Source organism: Polypterus senegalus, chromosome 10, assembly GCF_016835505.1.
Source record: "Polypterus senegalus isolate Bchr_013 chromosome 10, ASM1683550v1, whole genome shotgun sequence".
Lineage (NCBI taxonomy): Eukaryota > Metazoa > Chordata > Cladistia > Polypteriformes > Polypteridae > Polypterus > Polypterus senegalus.
The window spans coordinates 180,462,634-180,485,836 of record NC_053163.1 but is presented as its reverse complement, the minus strand read 5'-3'; the positions used below and the strand labels follow the sequence as shown (position 1 = coordinate 180,485,836).

Below are 23,203 nucleotides of genomic sequence, written 5' to 3'. Positions count from 1 at the left end.
ATAGTGACACTCGGATGGTATTTGCCTCATTATTACACTTTTTTCCACTTCTGACTGTGTACATTCAGTGTTTAGCACATTTACAGTAAAAATAAAAAAGTAATTTTTTAGCCAAAAAGATGCAAAGCTTTTCACATTTTTTGAGAAAAAAATGTAACACTAATAATGATTGTTGTTCCATAAATTGTTTGCAAGAATGGAACATGTTTAATAATTTCTGTTAATAAACAAGCGAAGTTTGATACTTTCAGTATTCATTTCTAATTTGTAAAAACAAATAATAAATAAATATATTATTACTAGATATTAGCTTATTTTCCATTAATTTAGTTTGTTGTTGTTCTACATATCATTTGCAAGAACTGAACATGTTAAATAATTTATGTTAATAAACAAGCAAAAAAGTCTGATCTTTGGCCTTATATAGTCTAATAATGCAAAGTCTTTAAAAATGTGACTTTTCATGTTCCCTCATACTGTACGTTTTTACAGATGATTAATCAATCTTGCAAGACGATACTCAGTGGCTGCAACAGTACTGGTATCGGTAATATTGGCCTCATCGGATCGAAACCAAAATTAGGAGTATCGACGATCACTACACAAAAAAGTCCAGTGCTTCTCGGTCTGCGCAGAATCAGAAAAGTCTACGCGCCTTCGAGGTAGGGGCGGGCGCGTTTTTGACTGACGGAGACAATAGCCCAATCACAAACAGCCACACTTCTTTATTCGGCCTGTCCGTTTTCTAGCTTTCAAAATTCCTTTCTCTATAATCTCTCAGTTGCATTACTGTGTTAGCGAAAGAAAAACGTGATTACGAATACGTTTTATTCATTGATGAATACATTATTTTTAATTATATTCGTGCATCTTTAAATACTACTTAGGTTATTGTATGAGGATTACTTCAAATATAGGGGTGTTACAATCTCACAACATTCGCAGGTATGCTTTTATATCAAATGTATTTATTTTACAGTAGATATTACTTTTAAAAATAGGAAACTATCTAATCGCATGTACAATATTGATAACAGTTCACGCAGGTAATCTGGCTTTATTATCCCGTAATCTACTGTTTATCTTCGGTCCCATCAGATGGTACAATCCAACAGACCCGGAATTGCTCTCTTGCATGGTGACGTTACACTCGGAGACATGGCGCAGCCCGGTAAGTGAATGAAATGGGAATGTTTTTCATTTTTAGATGTCCCTACTTCTTCCACACGTAAACATTTACCTAGTTTTCATGCTCTAAATTACGAAACGTTTTGTAGTAAGTGGGTCTGTATGGTTTGGACTATCCAACAAATCAAGTTTAATTATCAATTGGTATGTTCGCAACAGGAGTAAAGTGCATATTTCAAGGGTAATACGACATTCTAGGTTTCAGAGAGTATAAATTCAGAAGTACAAAAGTAGAATAATAAAATCACAAATTAAGGCGCATTAGAAAATACTTTGTTCACAGACGATTTGACGTGCACGTCCGTGTTCCTGTTTACGCGAGTGATCAGTCACTCAGTTTTTCACGTTTGTCATCCTTAGGTTGCTTTTTTTGCACGAGTTCACCGATTCGTTTTGCTGCTCCTTTATTTATTTCATCGCCCCAAATATAGCAGTTATCTCTTTTTTGTGGGTCATTTTGAAGTAGACTTTTACTTAGACATCGCTATGAAAGCTGCTAGGTCCTTCACTCGTGTACCATACGTTTCCTATCTGTCTGTTTTCTTTTATACTGTAACGTGAATTGTTTCACCCCAATTACTGTGCTTAAATCTACAGAGGAATACTTAATGTTCGAGTACTAGACTGGTCTCAGTTTGTATCAATAGCCAGGTCATTGCATGGCAGACTCGACCACACGCCCACATTCGCTCATCGTGCTTTAGACTTTAACACCCATCTAAATTCAACCAGTTTTGAAAAAAATTTGTTGCTGCATAGTTTTCAAACATTTTGAAACAGTACCGATTAATTTGTGTGGTTGATCGTGGCCAAGAATAACTAGTTGTTTTTTTTTCTTTTTGTTAACAGTGTTCAAAGGTGCCGTTCCTCACAATTGTTAGCATTCGGAAGCTTTTTTAAGATGTCAAGTATCTCCTGAACCAATAAAGATAACTCAATAATTTAAAAAAAATTATCTGCGTAAACCGAGGATTCTCTTTCATTTAGGAAATGATCTGAAGTAATTTTTTTCTTTAAAAAGTGATAACCAGGTACTGCTTTCCACTAAAATAATGTACTGTATAGGTATTATCTATCTCAAAAAAAGCCTTTCACATCTATCATATAGTGCCTTTCACATCTATCTATCCGTCATATAGTGCCTTTCACATCTATCTATCATATAGTGCCTTTCACATCTGTCTATTCATCCATCCTATAGTGCCTTTCACATCTGTCTACCTACCAATCTATCCCTATCTTTTTAAAGTTTATTTTAAATTAACTTACTTCTAAGGCAGAAATATAGCAATATGAGCAATATGCTTTTTAATTCAAGTCTCAAAGACTGAGTGAAGGAGGCTGCTTCACCCTGCTGTCTCTTTCACATTACAAAATTCTGGTTAGCTCATTGACTGCTCCTACGTTTTAATAGTATGAAGGAAATCAATTCAACAAGACTTGAAATTTGCATAAAGAAAAAGCAGATACTTTAAAAACCTTTTTAACATTATAAAAAAAGCAGTTCATAGAATATGATGTTAATTCTCAACATATGATACTTTAACAACCTGTAAATGTTAGCATATACTGAAGATCAATACAAATTCAATTTATAAAAAATAAAAATTTAACATAACAGTTTAGCATGTGGTATGTGTTAATAGGTACCATATGTTTCAAATCTTTTCATATTTCCTCTTCAATTTTTTTTCTTTAAAGATGTATATCTTTAGAATATAATTTAGAATACATCATCATAACTGTATTTGAGCCTAAAAGACAAGATATACACAAAATGTGCAGGAAATAGTATTACCTTTCTTTTATTAGAAAAAAAAAAAAGTATTAAGGCAAATTCATAGACATGCAGTATTAAGTTCAAACAACATGATGGAAAATTGGGTTGAACTAAATGTTCTATGGATAAAAGCAATTGAATCTTTTTTTCCTTGCATTTATCGTGCCCAATCATAGACTAACGCTCTATCCAGGGTTATTTCCTGCATTTCAAGCTATGTTACTTAGAGAGGCAGCAGTCCTTGTAAGCATGAGTTGAATTTAGCTGGTTTGAGTATATCTGTACTACAGTATAAATATAAGTATAATATCCCTTAAAGATAGGGTGAGAAGCTCAGTCATCTGGGAGGGGCTCAGAGTAGAGCCGCTGCTCCTCCGCATCGAGAGGAGTCAGATGAGGTGGCTCGGGCATCTGATCAGGATGCCTCCTGGACAGCTCCCTGGTGAGGTGTTCCGGGCATGTCCAACCGGGAGGAGGCCCCGGGGAAGACCCAGGACACGCTGGAGGGACTATGTCTCCCGGCTGGCCTGGGAACGCCTTGGGATTCTCCCGGAAGAGCTGGAAGAAGTGGCCAGGGAGAGGGAAGTCTGGGCCTCTCTGCTTAAGCAGCTGCCCCCGCGACCCAAACTTGGATAAGCGGAAGAGGATGGATGGATGGATGGATGTACTGTACTACAGTATGTTAACGTAATACTGATAATTGCAACTTGTGCTGTCAAATTGTGCTGTGCTGAAGTGTTTGTTCTCTGACATGTTTAAATGTAGGCAGACAGAATGTGTGACTAATTGTGAACGAAAAGTCTTAATTTTAAACAATGCAGTTAGCCATCCCTTTGATTACTTTTTAACATGGAAGTTTGCCCAAGATTGCTTTCCGAGCAGTTTCATAGGACATGAAACAAATTGGAATTTTAAAAACCTGAGTTAACAACGGAAAAGCACATCTAAAATGACCAGTTGTTGTTCATGTTGTTTTTTTTTTTCTTACTCCACAGTATTCACCTCTCTTCTGCTCATTGCCCTGGCAGTCAGTGCGAAGGCTCTGACTCCTGCTCACCATTTGTCCAGCACTGACGTTGCCAGACTCCAGGCTACGTTGGATCAGCCTTTTGAAGACTTGCAGTCTGCATTTTACATCATTGTGGGGTTGAATAAACTTGGGACCCGAGTGTCAGATGAAAAGGTAAATTCAGTGAATTAAAAATTTTCCTACAGTCTGCCACCTTTTTTTAATGTGAACTAGTTTGTAATTACACTTCATTTGCATAACATTTTCTTTAAAGTATTTTTGTGGGCAATTTAATATTTATGTGTTTATATGAACAATATGTCTTCTGGTTTTACGTCACTGCTCAGAGATTCATTAAAGTTGATTTTGCTGCTCTGAGTTACTGTTAAGCAAGTGTGCATTGAGTTGAATTCCCTCATCTGCAGTGTGTTCCTATCATATTCATGTTGCTGTTAGAATAATCTTTTTATGACCCTCATCAGAGCAAATTCACCAAGATAGGTGACTGGTTTGATTTAATTTTGCAAAATATCAGTTTTACTGCAGCAACTGCCAAAACACTTGCAATAATGTACTTAATATGTGAAAGAAATACTTTTTAATTAAACGTTGATACATTAAAAAGTTGTAGCATGGGTTTTTAGTAAATTAGTTAGTTTGGAGACAAAATCAGAGAGGCAGGATGGCATTAGTTTGGAGATTTGCAGAGAAGAGATGCTGGGTATGTTGGGAAAATGATGCTGAGGATAGAGTTGCCAGGCAAGAAGAAAAGAGGAAGGCCTAAGAGAAGGTTTATGGATGTGGTGAACAAGGGGACATGCAGGTGATGGGTGTGACAGAGCAAAATGCAGAGGACAGGCAGATATGGAAGAAGATGATCTGCTGTGGCAACCCCTAATGGGAGCAACAGAAAGAAGATTTTTATGGCAGTTTTTTCTTTGTGTTTTTTTTTTTTTTCCAACTTCACTTTTAATTTATTTTTTAATCAAGGATACGTCTACATTTATACACTATATATGCTATACAGTTCTTAAAGCATATTTACATGGATCAGTGAGGCAAAATAGTACAATGAGAGCAGGCCTTGGAGCCCAGCAAATCTTGCTAGTCTTATCCACTTAATTCTTTTAAAAAAATAAAAAAAGTCTATTTTTGAAAGTCCCTAGAGTCCTACTGTCTACCATACTACTTGAACACCAAAGCAGTGCACAGTACTCCAGATGAGGCCTCACCAGTGCATTATAAAGCTCGAGCCTAATTTCCTTGGACTTGTACTCTACACGTCGTGCTATGTAACCTAAGCCTTCTTAATGGCTTCTGAACACTGTTGGTAAGTTGATAGTGTTGTCCACTCTGATTCTTAATTCCTTCTCATAAGGTGTACTTTCGAATTTCAGACATCCCATTGGGTATTCAAACCCAACATTTTTACTTCCTCATGTAATACTTTACATTCACTGACATTAAATTTCATCTGCCTCAAATCTTCCCAAGCCTGTTTGCTGTCCGAGGCCCACTGTAATGATTCCAGATTATTTTTCAGTCCACCTGTCTTGGTATCATCTGCAAACTTAACCAGCTTGTTTCTTGCATTCATATCCAAATCGTCTGTGTGTGTGTGTGTGTGTTTGTGTACGTATATATATAATATAAAAAATTAGCTGCGTCCCTAGCACTGACCCCTGTGGAACACCACTCTTAACATCATCCAATTCCTCGCACCATAACCCTCTGTGTGTTTGAGACAATTTTGCACCCATCTGCAACCTACACATTGAATTCTCACTTCTTTCAGTTTGATGCCCAGCCTCTCATGTGGCACTGTGACGATGTGGGTTCGACTCCATACTCTCAACGCTGTTCGGGAGCCCTTGAACCCAACACCGTCAATATTGTCACCGAGTGAGCTAGATAGTCGAGGCAACAACATAGCAAGGGGATGGTATAAAAAGGTGCATAGTGCTTTTATTTAAAAGGCAATCAAAAACAGTGTTCAAATAAAGTGCAGTGCTGCAAAAATAGTTCCATAAATAAATAATCCGTTAAAACGTGGAGGTTAAAACAATAGAAAAAACAATCCTTTAAAACCAGAGGTTAAAATGTTCAACAGGAAGCAGTCTTTAAAAACAACAAGAAGCCCGGTGCTTCTTCTGTGCTAGCGTCTCACCTGCTTCTCCCATACGGGCCCATGCAACAGGCGAGATATTCCATGCAGCTGCCCTCTTCAACTCACACACGAGACTGGAGACCTCCCGATCCCTGGCTTCGGTCTGGCACTCATCCCAGCCTCGAGACTTGGTTCCCACAACGGCCAGGTCGCTCACATTGGGGACTCCACCACCAAGCCTCCCGACTCCCGCTGCCTTTCCGGTCTTCTGCGGCCAGTCGCCTTCTCGTGGTCACTCCCGCTACCTGCTCGCTCAGCGAGAGCGACATCAACTACAACCCCTGGGTGTAGGCCTAACACCCAGGCCCTCGCAGCTGCCCACGAGCGCTCGTGTGTCTCTCTCGCACCGACCTGCTTCCTCTCTCGCTCCCTGTAACCTCCGTCCTTTTTGTTTTTCATCCCTTCTCAACCGACTCGCGCTTCTTTTAAACAGCGAGGGGCCATAGCAGCTGCAGCACATTAGCCACGGGAACAATCGCGAATGTGGGCAGTTCCTCACCTGTGCACTCTGTGAGAAACGCCCACACCGCAGATCGCCCCGTGGCTTGCTATGGCCCAACGCCCCCTCGCTAAGCCGCCGCGAGAGTGGTGATTATTTATTTTTTAAAAAATGGCCTTTGCTCAGCGAGCTGTGGACCCATAACACCACAGGCACCTTATCAAATGCTTTCTAAAAGTCCAGATAAATAATATCATATGCTCCACTTTGATCATATCCATTTGTTGCTTCTTCATAGTATTCCAGATTGCTGGTTAAACATGACCTCTCTCGTCTGAACCTGTGCTGACTGTTCAGTAAAACTCCTGTTCTTGCTATGTTTTGCTTAATCTTATCTTCTTATGTAATACGCTACCGTGGCTGTCAGTTTGTCTGTCCAGGAATTTAAATTACCTGTAACTCGCAAACCATTTCACCTATTGGCCTGAAATTTGGTACACGCATACTACGTGATGTCTATCTGGTTTTAGGGTGATGATTGACCTCCAAGGTTATTCATCTTTTTATTTTTATTTTATTTTATTGTAGAATTAACGCTCGGCAGCGGCCATGCAATGCATGCATTTGGGCGCCTTTCTCATCCCTACCACCTTCGCCGTCACTTCCCCTACCTCTTCAGATCTTAAATCATTCTTGAGGCAGATTGAAGGCTTAAGTGAAAAATGAAGAAAGACATACTACGTAATTGCAACACAAACACTGATTTGATCAGTTTTAACGCGTAAAGATGCAGACAAAAGAAGAGAAACAGCGGGCCGCTAGGCTGGAGAAAAGAACGCTGCTCAGGAAGCAGCAATCGCATCAACCTCTGAGCAAACGAATGCTAAACGTACAGAGAAAGAGGATGAAAACTAGGAATGGTCAAGTCAAATGTATTCACTGCACATTATTGTGTAGTGTGCCATTACTGGTCCTTAATAATTCCTTCCATTCATTTTCCTGTGATTCATGTTAAGTTTACTTGCCTGTAATTGCTTGGATCTGCCAGGCCACCCTCTTTGTGTAATGGGATAATATTTGCGTTTTTTCCAATATGCAGTGACTTCCTAAAAATATTTTGTCACGGATTTATATATGTACTCACTGACCTTAAGCACTCGAGAGTAAATATTATCTGGTCCTGGTGATTTGTTTGATTTCAGCTTATTCAATCTAAGCAATACTTCTCCCTCTAGAGTTTCTAAATCCCTCCGTACCTCTTTAGTAGTCTAGTTTGCCACTGGGAGGTTATGTACTTCCTTACATGTGAAGACCTCAGAAAAAAGTGAGTTTAGAGCAATACAATGCTGAATAAATACAAACATGGCATATCAAAGTATAGACCCTTTTCACAGCACTCTGTGTATTTTTTGGGATGGTGAGAGGACATGTTGTAAGTACCAAACATTCCTAGATAGGCAGTAATATGTTTTATCTTCTGATGTTGTACTGCTTAAACTGTCGTCCCAGATAAAACCAACCAATTTGCAAACATCCGCACTAACCCTACATATTCTAAACCTAGATGCCAACTCCAATCCTGGAGAGCCACAGTGGCTATAGGTTTTCATTCTAACCATTTTCTTAATTATTGACCAGTTTTTGTTTTTAATTAATGTCTTTTAATTGATTTGCTTTTTTTATTACTCCTGTATCAGCCCAGTAGGGCAGCAGTTTCTGCAGGTTTTTGTTCCAACCCAGTTCCTTAATTAGAAAACAATCATTAACAATATTATATAGGGCCTGTTATTGGCAGTGTTTTAACTCTGCAATGTGAGGTCACTCTTAAATTGCAGATTTTTTTTTTTCCTTTCTTATGATTGTTTCAGAACTATCATAAAAAAAAATCAAATTAACAATTTTTTTTAAACAAGCTAATGGGTGGGAGGTTAACATTTATATGTAATGCCTAATTTTAATAGATAAGGCATAGAAAGGAATGATTGTCATTTAATCTTCCCGTTCTGTTCAGATTTTTATTTTTTTTATTTTTATTTTTTTTCAGCTACCCTTGTTGCTGAAAATCATTCAATTTGTATTTCATTGGCTTAATTTTAATTGGCTTGTTTGGTTATGATAGGCTTTGTGGAGCATGTATTTATACATACATACATACTGTGATCTAAAAAGAGATCAAAATGACATAGAAGACCATACATTTATGTTGATATTAAATTAACCCATATTTCAAACTTTTTAAATCCTTAATAAATGCTAATTTCTAGTAATCACAGATCCCAATAACAATGCAATTGTATATACAACAACATGAATAATACAGAAGAGAATAGTAGATCACCTGAATGATGGAATGTATAATCCATTTGTTCTGTCAAGATGTACTGCTTACTTTTCACACAAGTGCTGCTGGTCTTAATATCTTATTTTGTTGTGTACATACCTGACATATTTTGTGACTGCTGACTGTATCTCTGGCAGAGTTGTTTGAGGAGTTGATGCCCAATTTCTCTTGGCTGGTTTCATCTTCTGTCAATGTGAGGTGCCAACCAGAATTGTGCCCAGCTGAGATTATCATTCTATTCAGTTTTCCACTGTTCCAATCTTTGTATATTTTATTTCATATAATGTGGGCACTGGTATCAATAATGTTATAAAAAAGAAAGTGGCCAACAGGCAGCCTTGAGCTGGCAGGTGTGAGTGGCTTTGCTCAGGTTGTTAACATCTCCCTTTATTGCACGGTGATCTATGGCAATCTGTGGCTTCCTGTCTTCTCTGCAGCTCAGCTTGTCATGATTGTGCAGCATACTCGTCAGTGACACATTTTTGTTTTTTGTGCTGCAATAGGATACAACAGAAGGGCTTTAAAGTGAAGGCTAACTTCGAAAAGGTTACCTTCCTGTGCTTTTAAAGGTGATTTAATAGAATAATTACAGCGGAGAGTTAAGATCATTACATTCATAAAAAATGTGTTTTTGTCATAGTGTAAATTTCATACTATTTCCCTTGTTCTTAGGGTTAGAGAGAAAGAAAATGATAGATAAAAATGAATTAAAGTGACTCATTCATTTTGAAACTGGTTGGAACAAAATCCTGCAGCCACATGGGTTCTCCATGGCTAAACTTGGAAACTGTATGTTCCCATACTATGCAGTCCTCTTTTTTTAGTAGAGGAGGAAAACTGTTGGAGTATTTTTAATTTGAGAATTTGTTTTGTTTTTTTTTTGTCTGCACATGTATTAGAGTGGAATCATGCTACAAGAAAAACATTAATTGCAATGTAATCTTTTTTTTTTTTTTTTGGTTTATATCCCAGAGTCCTATATTAATAATATGCAGGTGTCGCAAGGTGAAGCTAAATGTACCGGTTTCTTATTTAAAAAAAAAAAGTACATTTACTAGTCCACATTTAAATGTTAGAGTAATTTTTGTATTCATCCCAAGGATTGAGGTAAATCTATTACCTTTAGATATATGTTAAATAAGCAGATCATCCCCAATAGGTATCACCTTATGATAAACTGAGTAAAATGATGGTACTATAGGTGTTTTGTTTTTTGTATTTTCTAGAGCGCATGCCAGTTCCTCAGGTCTAACCTTGATTCCTCAAGTATTGATTCTCTCTTCTACGCTTCAGAGGCGAGTCAGGCACTGTCAGACTGTGAGGTAAGTAAAAATCTACCAAAGTAACCTCCTAATGAACTGGAGTTTTTTGAAAGAGTAGGGGTTTTTTTTTATCCCTTTTGTATTGATGTTTATTTTTACCCATTATTATGGTCTCTTGAAGTTTGTTGATTATTCTGATGCAGTGTTCAGCTTTCTCTCCTGGATGGTTGGTTGGCTTTGGTAAAGTTGGCTTGGCTTGAGGTATTGGAAGTGGTATGGAACTTCCAAAATTTCTCTGTATTGCTTGGATTTAGGTACTTGGCCAAGGACAATTTTATAGAGGAACTTGATTTCTTTTATTTTGCTAGGCTGTCCTTAACTCTTCTAAGTCTTTGTAAAAGAGTTCAGAGAGACTTTTGAATTCTTCTGTTCATCTTGGTTGTTTTTGTATTAGCATTAAGATAATATGAAGTGTTTTTAGACAAAAGTTGTCTATGCCACAAGAAGGCATTCCATTGATCAGAAGAATCAGATGAAGAGGAATGGTGAAAACAGCCGTAGCAATGACAAAACCCTGTTTTAAAATTGTTCAGAATATGTATGGATTTGTTTTCATTTATTTGCAAAGGGGAAATAGCAGTCATCTGGGGTTAAACGGCCACAATATAGTGACGCATTTGGTAGGACATCCAAGTAGAGACAGGATTTTATAGAGAGTTTCCAAACTGATGAAATTAAAGCCTTCATCTGATTTATTAAAGCAGTATTTGCTGTACTGTATTTGTAGTGACCGAAAGAACGAGATCGCGAATACAAGCGGCTGAAATGAGTTTCCTCCTCAGGGTGTCTGGGCTTTCCCTTAAAGATAGGGTGAGGAGCTCAGTCATCCGGGAGGGGCTCAGAGTAGACCCGCTGCTCCTCCGCATCGAGAGGAGTCAGATGAGGTGGCTCGGGCATCTGATCAGGATGCCTCCTGGACTCCTCCCTGGTGAGGTGTTCCGGGCACGTCCAACCGGGAGGAGGCCCCGGGGAAGACCCAGGACACGCTGGAGGGACTATGTCTCCTGGCTGGCCTGGGAACGCCTTGGGATTCTCCCGGAAGTGCTGGAAGAAGTGGCCGGGAGAGGGAAGTCTGGGCCTCTCTGCTTAAGCTGCTGCCCCTGCGACCCCACCTCGGATAAGCGGAAGAGGATGGATGGATGGGATATTTGCTGTACTTTCCAGCATTTCTCTTTGATTTGGAAAGTAACAAATATTTTGGCAGTACCGCAGGATAGTCTGAAGCCACCCTGGAACTTGGAAAAGATTTCCTTAGTAAGAGGGACTGGTGATTTAGGAGTACGTATGAGATATACAAGTAGTGTCCTCTAATCACCACACACACTGATTCATCATCTTTATAAAAATGGTTATAATGTTAAAAGGTGTGGTGTATTTGTTTGTTTATCCAGATGTTTCTAGAAGCCTTTTAGATCTTGTGTTCAGAGCCTTCACAGCAGTTTTGAATGTCTCTGCAGGAATGACACTGGGGCCACAGGAGGTGGGTTTTCTGAATGCTGAGGAATTGCTGAAATGGTGGTGTTTGTCACTATGCATACACAGTTCAGCAGTTGTTCAAATTGATCTTTTGGCAGCATCGTCTTTTTGGAGGACTTCATTTTTTTTCTACCTAAGTGGACAGTGTCCATTTCAGATTGTTGCATGTAATGTCTTTGTCACCTGGAAAGAACTTGGCGTATTGTGGCCTTTAGCAAAACTTTGCATGTTCTTTACTATTTCCTTTCGCCATTTGCTTTTGATGTCATGGACCTCCATCATTGTTTCAGCTTTGCTTCACACTTCTGTTGTAATATAGCACAACTTTACCACACACAAGTATAGGAGGTCTTGGGATTCTGTATTATTTTTATCAATTCAGTCCTGGTAGTGTTGTGGATATTACTGGTGCCTGTTTCTATGGATGGCACAAGAGAGACCTCTGCACTCGTGTTCTAAGCATTTTGAGCATGGGGAAGATGCTATTTTAATGAAATGTAATATTATTATCATTAATATTATTCTGCATTAATGTCAGTGTTACAAAGGTTTTTGAGTTTAACAAAGAGCTTTCCTTCTTCATAAAAAACCTTAATCAGATTTGTGAGAACTTTACCTTAAAGGAACCAAGCTAGAGGTCTATGAAGCTGCTTTCCATCAATGCTCATATGTATAGCAGAAAAATCTGAGATATCCACCTAACAACACTTAAGATTCTATCAGTGTTGTTGCCTTTAAAACATTCTTCCTATCTTCTGGGAGGATTGCTACAACAATCTCAAAATACTCACTGGCCCTGATCTTGCAGAAGCAGCTCCAGTAAACCAATCTGCACAATTCATCACTCTACTAATTGAATGAAAACTTTGTTCCCTGAAGTATGGAGCTAAAGAAAGTGCCGGGAACCACCTACCAGACTGCACTGAGAGTGTTATGTGCAGTTATGGTGACCACACTTCAAAAAAGACATAGCAGCACTTGAAGATATGCAGATGACAGCAACCGAGTGTATCCCAGAGCTTAGGAACATGTCATACTCTGGAATTCTCGGTGAATTGAACCTGTTCAGTCTCGAGCAGACTGCATGGTAAGCTAATCCAGGTCTTCAAAATCCTCAAAGGCATTGATCAAGTAAATATACAGTGAACCCTCGTTTATCACGGTTAATCCGTTCCAGACTCTACCGTGATAAATGAATTTTCGCGAAGTAGGATTCTTTATTTATAAATCGAATATTTTCGCAGTTAGAGTATAGAAAACCTGTTTATGAACTTCTAAATACGTTTTTTAACATTATTAGAGCCCTCTAGACATGAAATAACACCCTTTAGTCACCATTACACTCGTATTACCCAATATATTAGACAAAATAAGAGAAAATAGGACATATTAGACGTTACAAATATCATATTACTAGGCGCACTCGCCTTTTAAGGCGACCGACTTTTATCCTCAATTTTTGTGCGCTCCATGTGTACATCAGGCATGTAAGTGTAGGGAATGAGAACATCAAAGTGCCCATTCATAACATCTCCCGAAAACCTACGTTTTTTTTTTTATCCCCTCAAGTGCCTTTCCAAAGTCGTACAATGTCAGCCCGAATCTGTACCGCTAAAGACGGAGTTTCGGGCACTAAATAAGCTATAGATGAGAATAAGCAAGCACCATCTCCCCTGATATTTACTACGTGGTGAGGCATTTGTACTCCATTAACATTAATTATTTCCAGAGACATAATTTTGTCTATTTTTCCAGCGCATCGCGCACAAAAGCAAGGGAACGATGACAGCACCGGAACTCTGCTCACATCGCGTCGCTTCGTACCTCAAGCCGCAAGTAGTAAGTCTGTAATAAGCGGAATACCGCTATGCTTTGCACTCACGGGACGGAAGGACAATCCCGACCGTTTTTTTATAGTAGATTATTGTACTGTACATTTAATTGCACACAACCACTAACCTATGAAGGCACGACCTCAGTAGGAGAGTCTTCAGAGATGGTGCAGTATCTTCAGCAGGTCCGTTGTTGTCTTTAGTGAAGAAGTACTAGGCAGTGGGTGTCTGGGTGCGCGGCTGAAGAACATCTTGATAGGCAGTTGCTGGCACTGTCTTTTCATATGCGTGAGGAGGCTTTTGTAGGGTATTGCCATCTTTAATCATATCCAAGAGTTTCACCTTCTCCTGGATAGTAAGCATCTTCCTCCGGCGCTTAGTTTTATTGTCAGAAGGCTTAGAAAAAGCAGCACGTTTAGGAGCCATCGTAGGGCTTAGATAAAAGTTCTCTGAAAGCGCATGCGTAGTGATGTAAGCGTGTATGAGAAAAAAATCGCGACAGAGTGAAGCCGCGAAAGTTGAAGCGTGATATAGCGAGGGATCACTGTAGCTGAATTCATTCTTGAACTAAATGGTGAATCATGTATGTGGTGACCCCATGGAAATTGAGGGGAAATACATTTAAGACTGAAGCCGGGGAATATGTTCTTTGCTCAAAATTGTGAGAATCTGTAACAACCCTTAAGAAGTCTCTGGGTGAGATATTGGTACAGTTTAGTGATTAGCTAAATAAACGAGCTTTATGGACCGAATGATCTCTTCTCGTTTGTCAAATGTCTTACATTCTTGTATAATAGAAACAAAATAGATCATCATTGACTTTAGAAAAAACACTTCATACACCCAGTAATGTACCATAGATTGTGCCATATAAGGGTTAGTGGAATTGTTTGAAAATGAGCATTATAACTATTAATAAAGTGATGCAAAGAAAACTGTAGTGTTTCACCACACCAAATCCTTATTTACTCACTAGCAACCTAGACCGTAGCCTATAGATGCTTTTTCTTCACTAAACTAGACATGGGGAAAGCTGGAATTGGGCAACTGCGTAACTAGCTCCTTTGAAAAAAGGAAAAAGACACCATGACCAGTACAAAATAAACACTGCAGTTAACGCATGAGAACACAATGGCACACAAAATAAATGCTCTTATACAGAGAAATGCAATCAAAATTAAATTATTTGTTCTACAATTGCAGAAATCTTGATAGTTTACTTTATGACAGGCTCCTATTTACTTAAATGCTTGGAATTAAACAAACTGACATCTGTACAGTCCCACTGATTATGGAATGAGCAACAAAATTACCTGGCCATTGTGGAAAGATCAAAGAAAATCTACAAAAAACAAACACAGTTAATGTGGAAAAAACAATCAATGCTAAATGATCCTGCTTGTTCTTTGCACCAAAATTTTGCTTTTGCAGTCCCTGGCAAGTTGTAGATTCTTCCAGTGCAGAATAAAAATTAAATGATAGAAGAGATCATTTATTCCTTCAGGAATTAGCCTATATAGTGCTGAAGTGTAGCACGACTGGTTCTGTAAAGTATATTTTGGGATTTCAAGTAAGTATATTTGATTCAGCATGTTGTCATTTTTTTTGTTATTCCATAGATGAAAACTTTAGATTTTTTTTCCTGGAAAATAGGTTCACCTTGAATTGTCTTAACATTTGTTTTAGACTTTTGATACTTGACTATTACAGTTTATGTAGATACAAATAGAACATTTGATACTCATAATGAATCTACACGTATCCATTTAGCTTTGTAGTTTAAAAAAAAAGTGTAATTCTGGATCTAGATGTAGCTTACTTTTGTTTCTGTCTGTCTTCAGGTGCCTGTATCAAATGAAACTCGTGACTTACTTTTGGCAACTATAAGTGAAGATTCATCCGTATCTCAGATCTACCATGCTGTTGCTGCCCTCACATCTCTTGGACTACCTCTTTCGTCCCAAGAGGTAGTGAGTGCTTTAACAGCTCGCATCACCAAAGAAGACAATGTTCTTGCGTAAGTTTGTTTTTGTATTGGGTTTAGCATCACGTTTAACAATTGAAGCCTGTATATAGTTGTGGCATTTAACAACAATGAGCAATAAAAGATTTATCAGTGGAGTCCTAGCTATTATTTAAAGTTATTAAATGTAGTATAGCTTTAATATCAGCCTGCAAACGGATGTTGGAATACAGAGATTTTATTAAATTAAATTAAAAATGTAATTTACATTTCTGACCATTTTGCTTATACAGTGATTCAAAGTAAAATACTTTTAAGTATTTTGATAGGCTACCATTCTTTCTGAAAACTCAGTCATTAGGTTTATTTAGGATAATTCCCTGCATTTAAATTTAGTTGTTGAATAACGATAAAACCAAACCACATGCTGATAGCATTACTAGATGAAGCATTAAGTATAAAAAACCTTTTACTATCAATTTAAAAAAACAAAACTTTGGGAGTTTCTTTGATGAAAATATATTTGCAATGATAAAGTTTACATGATATATTCTATCCAAAGTGTATTTTCTTCTTATATAATACGCTACCGTGGCTGTCTGTTTGTCTGTCCAGGATTTTAAATAACCTGTAGCTTGCAAACCGTTTGACCTGAAATTTGGTACACATATACTGTGTGACCTCTACTATGCGCTTTTAGGGTGACAATTAACCTCCAAGGTTATTCCTCTTTTTATTTTTATTTTATTGTAGAATCAATTCTCCGCAGCAGCCAGCAGAGCGGCCGTGCGGCGCATGCGTACAGGTGCCGTTCTCATTCCTACCTGCAATTGCTGAGCGCTTTGCATTCATATAGCGCTTTTCTCACTACTCAAAGAATTATTATTATTACCACATTCGCCATTACTTCCCCTACCTCTTCATATCTTAAATCATTCTTGAGGCAGATTGAAGACTTAAGTGAAAAATTAAGGAAAACGTACTAAGTAATTGCAACACAAACACTGACTTAATAAGTTTTAACATGAAAAGACGTCAACAAAAGAAGAGCTGCTCAGGCAGCAGCAAGCACATCAACCTCTGAGCCAACGAATGCTAAACGTACAGAGAAAGAGGATGAAAACTAGGAATGCTCATGTCAAGTGTATTCCACCATTACTGGTGTAATATTACAGATTTTCCATTTATAACCTCAGAGCACTATGCACAATACAAATAATTATAATTTTAGAAAATGCCATTTAATTAAAATGCAATGAAAAATAAAAATTAAGCTTGAATTATAATCTTCCTGAAATATTTTAATAATACATAATTTAAATAAATTATTGTGACATTTTATCAAAGGAATACTCCACCCTGAAATATATTTTTTTTTTATATATGTTACTTAACCCGTAAAGTTTGTAGTGAAGGCTGGAAAAAAACGTTAATGTCATATTTTAATACTGAATGGAGAGGAATAAAGTTTGATGTAACAGAATCAAATGGTTACCAATGCTGTACAAAGGCAAACAATGTGGAAAAACGTCCATTGATCATTTATCCCATCTCTTGCTCAAAATGTAATGCATGCTGCCTCTCCCACGCATTCATTGGTTGAGTCTAGTTCAAAAGTTCAGTATTATGCCAGTGAATTTTCATATTTATAACGTGTAATGTTAATTCTGGAAGTATCTGTTTAACAGCACAAAAAGGATGTGTTTTAAACACATCTTGAGTTTACTTGATCTAAAATTGTTCCTTGTTAACTAATCTTAGTAATAATGTTTCTTCAGTAATTGTTACAGATTGTTACTGCTTTACAAAATCCCCTCTTGTACTGTATACATTGTCATATTCATTTATTGTCAAAACCAGATAAAACTAATTGATTGCAAGTTGTATTTGAAAATATGGAAAACTTGTTTAGTGAGTGGTGTGGAAATTCATGACCTGTTAATAAACAAATAATGCTAAGAGCATCTTTTCACAGCTAAAAAGGAAAACCTAAGATTTTTTTTGATTGAACTGCAATAAAATTATTCACACATGAAAGGCTTGCATCCAAATTCTTTGTTTCATTAGACTTGTTTTGAACAATATGTAAGCTTCATGTAAGCTTAAATGCAAATATCAGATTGAGTTTTTGACTTTAAATTGCTGTTATCTTTCTGTATTTCTGCAGTATTACCATGGCTTTGCACACAGCTTCTCGGCTTTCACAGCAGGCAGACCTCCGTGGGATTCTGGAAGAGATCGAGGTGAGGAGTTAATTCTTTTACGCAATCCCAGTTTTTGCTTGATTTCTTTTCATTAACTAGTATATTAATGCTAAAACAAAAGGAGTTTTATGTGTTTCTTTTTTTCATTACCTGTAGGACTTAGCTGCTCGTTTGGATGATCTGGGTGGAGTTTACTTACAATTTGAAGAAGGGCTGGAGGCGACTGCTCTCTTTGTCACAGCAGCATATGAGTTGTCTGACCATGTGGGAATGGAACCGCCCCTTAAAGAGGTGATTGTGCTGATATCATCATTACCTTATGTTATGTATTGTACCTCATTTTCCCTTCAATTTCTATTTAAGGCATTTGGAGAATACATAAACTAGTGGGCACCCCTTATGTATTTAACCTGACATACTAAAAGAAAACAGTACTGAGTGGAAGTGATGTCTATTGACCCTGCATCCTGTTAGGTGTTAGTAACATTGAGGATTCTATGCATCCTGTACCGATAGTATGTCAGTGTATCAGTGGTGTTTATTATCAGATAGAAAATACGTGGTGTTGCCTTTGTTTTCTAAACTCCCAACTCAAATTTGGCACCTATAAGGAACATTGTCATTTTTAAACATCTATCAGACATTTTTTTTTTCCCACACGTTTATTTTTAAAATGAACCACATGACTAAATGTGTATTGGATAAGTCATTTCATTGTTATGATTTTGTTTTTTTTTTTACAACTCTGTAGTACATTACTTCTGACCCAAAGCTTTTTTTAATTTGTCACTTAACACTAGAATTACCAGAGCCTACGAAAAAACTCGTAATTCCGTCCCACCTTAAACTGCTTCTTAAATCCCTTCACACCTCTCCGCCAGCGTCCTTTGTTCTCTAAATGTGCTGATTAAGAGAAGCTAGGAGCAGCCGGCTATTCCATCCCCCACCAATTTAGAACGTGCACGAACTTCTCTCAGCTCATGCCTTGATTGAGTATCTGGGAGTGAAGTGGAGTTTTAGAGTGGAAATAATAGATCGTTGTTTGGAACACACGCATTTCATGTCTGTTCCGTTTCTACAGTAATCTGTGTCAACACATTGTTAAAACAGAAACTTTTTATATTCTAGTAGTAGATGACAAAATGTAGGCATAAACTATATAATGTATGAAGCCTGAAGTCCAAATAGCAAAGAAACATTTTCACAAGAATAACACAATTGCACTTTTATTCAAACATATAACTGCAGAAACAAAAGCCGCCTTAACATGCGACATTGACACCAGTTTACTGTAACTGACTCCGTGGTTCAATAGATTCAGCCCCGCTTGAATCAAGGGGCACGGTTCGATCCTGCCCCTCCGTTTTGAGAAGTAAACTGCTCTTAGTCTTACTGTTTTAGAATAAAAGCATACATTTGATTTCAGTCTGTAACAGCCGGTGCAATTTATGATCTTTGTAAAGGTTAGCTTTTTTTTTAATTCACTTTTCACTCTCTGTCGCGTTCAGAATCAATCCATACAACCCCATCTGACACGGCTGTTTTCACTAAAGACGCGCTATAGCTCTGCAGTGTACCACGATGCATACTAACGCTACCCCGGTTCTGACACACAAACGCTGGCTGAAGCTGCCTTCTTCGTATCTCACCGTCACTTGCTTTTCTTTTATTCAGTTTTATTGAGTGTTCCTGCCAGTCCCCGCATGTTGCTGTATGCTTTTTCTTTTGTACTCCAGGACAGGCAGAGGAAAGAATGGTAAAGACCAGTAACTTCGGCGCTATATGCAATCATCAGACACTCCCCATCTGCCCGTGTCGCTCAAACACAGGAACATATATTGGTGTAAAAGTATAACAAAAGTGCACTTTTATTCAAGTGCACTTTTTCCATCGCCTTTTCCTGTAAGAAGCAGTGTACACACTTCTCTCTATGCTGTGGTTTCTATTACACACCTGAAAGAAAGAGACAATATATGTGAAAATATAATCGCACTAATGCAATATTATTTGAAAACGAACAGCGTCAGATCGGGTGTGAATTTATGCAGGAACTGGAAATTCTCTGATGCGGGACCTTCCCCCAGGGAAGAAAGTACAGTGTCAGGTGCTCATTCAGTGTAATAGAAACCATAGCACAGAGAGGTGTGTACACGGCAACAAGTACACGTGTCGTAAATGTAGGAAGGACGGTCCTTGGGTGTGTGGGAACTGTTAATATTTGAATGTGATGATTTTATATAGCACGGAATGAAAATCTGCACTTCTTAGCATTGCACCATGCAAGATGTCGTATCAATCGCCTACTGTAACTTGCTTTCTTTTTTCTTCGGTTATACAGGTAGTTTTGAATAAAAGTGCACTTGTTTTGTTTGCGAAATTTTTTTTCGTGGCATTACACGTGTATTTTTTGAGCATGCCCTTTTGAGCAGTATAAAAAGTATTGAAAAGTATAACAAAACAACGGGCAGATGGGGAGTGTCTGATGATTGCATATAGCGCCGAACTTACTGCTCTTTACTATTCTCTCCTCTGCGTGCCCTGGAGTACAAAAGAAACAGAATACAGACGCGCTATAGCTCTGTGCTGTACCACGATGCATACTAACGCCCCCACCGGTTCTGACACACAGACGCTGGCGAAGCTGCCTTCTTCGTATCTCACCGTCACTTGATTTTCTTTTTATTCAGTTTTATTGAGTGTTCCTGCCAGTCCCGCATGTTGCTGTATGCTGGATATTTTCACATGTATTGTCTCTTTCTTTCAGGTGTGTAATAGAAACCACAGCATAGAGAGAAGTGTGTACACTGCTTCTTACAGGAAAAGGCGATGGAAAAAGTGCACTTGAATAAAAGTGCACTTTTGTTATACTTTTACACCAATATATGTTCCTGTGTTTGAACGACACGGGCAGATGGGGAGTGTCTGATGATTGCATATAGCGCCGGTTACTGGTCTTTACCATTCTTTCCTCTGCCTGTCCTGGAGTACAAAAGAAAAAGCATACAGCAACATGCGGGGACTGGCAGGAACACTCAATAAAACTGAATAAAAAGAAAAGCAAGTGACGGTGAGACACGAAGAAGGCAGCTTCGCCAGCGTTTGTGTGTCAGAACCGGGGGGTAGCATTAGTATGCATCGTGGTACACTGCAGAGCTATAGCGCGTCTTTAGTGAAAACAGCCGTGTCAGATGGGGTTGTATGGATTGATTCTGAACGCGACTGAGAGAGTGAAAAGTGAATTAAAAATAAAAAAAAAAGCTAACCTTTACAAAGATCATAAATTGCACCAGCTGTTACAGACTGAAATCAAATGTATGCTTTTATTCTAAAACAGTAAGACTAAGAGCAGTTTACTTCTCAAAACGGAGGGGAGCAGGATCGAACCCGTCACCCCTTGATTCGCAAGCGGGGGCTGAATCTATTGAACCACAAAGTCAGTTGCAGTAAACTGGTGTCAATGTCGCATGTTAAGGCGGCTTTTTGTTTCTGCAGTTATATGTTTGAATAAAAGTGCAATTGTGTTATTCTTGTGAAAATGTTTCTTTGCTATTTGGACTTCAGGCTTCATACATTATATAGTTTATGCCTACATTTTGTCATCTACTACTAGAATATAAAAAAAGTTTCTGTTTTAACAATGTGTTGACACAGATTACTGTAGAAACGGAACAGACATGAAATGCGTGTGTTCCAAACAACGATCTATTATTTCACTCTAAAACTCCACTTCACTCCCAGATACTCAATCAAGGCATGAGCTGAGAGAAGTTCGTGCACGTTCTAAATTGGTGGGGGATGGAATAGCCGGCTGCTCCTAGCTTCTCTTTATCAGCACATTTAGAGAACAAAGGACGCTGGCGGAGAGGTGTGAAGGGATTTAAGAAGCAGTTTAAGGTGGGACAGAATTACGAGTTTTTTCGTAGGCTCTGGTAATTCTAGTGTTAATGAATCTTGTATTTTTCCTTTTGCCTATCCTTAGTCCCTGTTATCAGGTATTTAAAAGATGTCTTCATCATTAGAGTAAAAAAAAAAATTGTTGATTTTATTTAAAACTAGCTGAAATACCCGGCGTTGCCCGGGAGGAAAATAAAGTTTGTTTTTTTTTAATTGAGAAAAATATAATTAAAAAAAACACAACTCTAAAAATAAAAATAAATTAACAAACAATGAAGACTCACTAATGTACTTGTCTTGCGGTCTTGTATGTATGTTGTCATTCAGTTGATGCTCGGAACAGGCCAACTCTATTTAATTTTAAAAGCAACAGAGGCGTGGTGGTGCTCACACATAAAGAATGCTTCCAGTCACCTCCAGTTCTCCCTCTGGTGGTCAATTACGAGTGTCAACTGGATTGGAACCTGCATACAAGACTGCAAGATCATCCACCCTACCCAGAAGGGGTTGGGCTAGGGTTGATTTGACCAATGAGAAACATTTATAAGTTTCATGAAAATCTCCAGCTGTTTGGAGGTGATACTGGAACATATATACATACACACATTGACTATATATATATATATATATATATATATATATATATATATATATATATATATATATATATATATATATATATAATCTCTGACTTGCGTTTTTTTCAGATTACTTTTGCATAAGCTCTTTTTCTGTTTAACTGCAGGATCAAGTTGTCCAATTGGTGAACTCTCTCTTCAGTAAGAAGACGTGGGGCTCATTGGCAGAAGCCTACAGTGTGGCGTGTGCAGCAGCTGTGCTGTCAAACAACCATTATCACATTCCAGTCATTGTTCGGACTCAAGGCCCAGCCACAGTTTCACACAGAGATCCAGCTTTACAGGTATTTTATAAAACAGTATTTTCCTGACACCTAGATATGTACAGTGCTATTGTATTTTATGTTTATGAGCATTTGTAAAATAGACCTTTTTGACACAACTTACGTCAAAACTTTCTCCATATACAGTACCTTTTTATATTAAAATGTATCTATAAGAGTATACTGTAAATATACTGTATGTACCTCTACACAGTTTGATACTCTACCAGCTGATCCGAAAACAGTAAACAGAATCCTTTGTTGTTCTTTTTAAGTAGTGGTTGTAATATAGGAGGACCACTGTGATAAAACCCAGTTTATAATAGTTCTTTTTTTGTTTCTCTATTTCTGTATGGATGACACTTGAGATTTCACAAATCTGAATCTTGTGTGTTTATTCCCAAGCAGCATATAGGTTAAATCTGAAAATGCATTGCATTTTATTGGTACATGCATGACAAAGTACATTGCAATAGATGGTGCATTGTAAATAGCAGTGCTCGTGTTTATTGCAATGAAAAGTGCTTTGCATTTTCTTGTTGTATGCATTACAGAATACAAGTATGCATTAGGATTTAGCCTGAGCATCTGTAGCTAGATACTTCCACATTTCTTCCTGCCTCTGGACATAGGCTAAGATATTCCCATAAATGGCATAGTAGTAACTTAAACTATTTAGTAAAATAT

At 37.9% G+C, this 23,203-nt stretch overlaps 1 protein-coding gene across 2 annotated transcripts in view; it reads left to right on the top strand.

Moving 5' to 3' along the window:
* The first annotated feature begins 842 nt into the window (after positions 1-842).
* The window catches only part of rpn2 (ribophorin II), a 60,525-nt gene continuing 38,164 nt past the window's right edge, over positions 843-23,203 (top strand). The window contains exons 1-8 of one of the 2 annotated variants that reach the window (XM_039767886.1): positions 843-945; positions 1,099-1,171; positions 3,964-4,151; positions 10,151-10,246; positions 15,396-15,571; positions 17,685-17,760; positions 17,878-18,012; positions 22,361-22,537. In XM_039767886.1, coding sequence (XP_039623820.1) covers positions 1,099-1,171; positions 3,964-4,151; positions 10,151-10,246; positions 15,396-15,571; positions 17,685-17,760; positions 17,878-18,012; positions 22,361-22,537 — 921 coding nt within the window. In that variant the 5' untranslated portion in view covers positions 843-945. The remainder of the gene's footprint in view (positions 946-1,098; positions 1,172-3,963; positions 4,152-10,150; positions 10,247-15,395; positions 15,572-17,684; positions 17,761-17,877; positions 18,013-22,360; positions 22,538-23,203) is intronic. The other variant, XM_039767887.1, reaches the window with a different exon arrangement.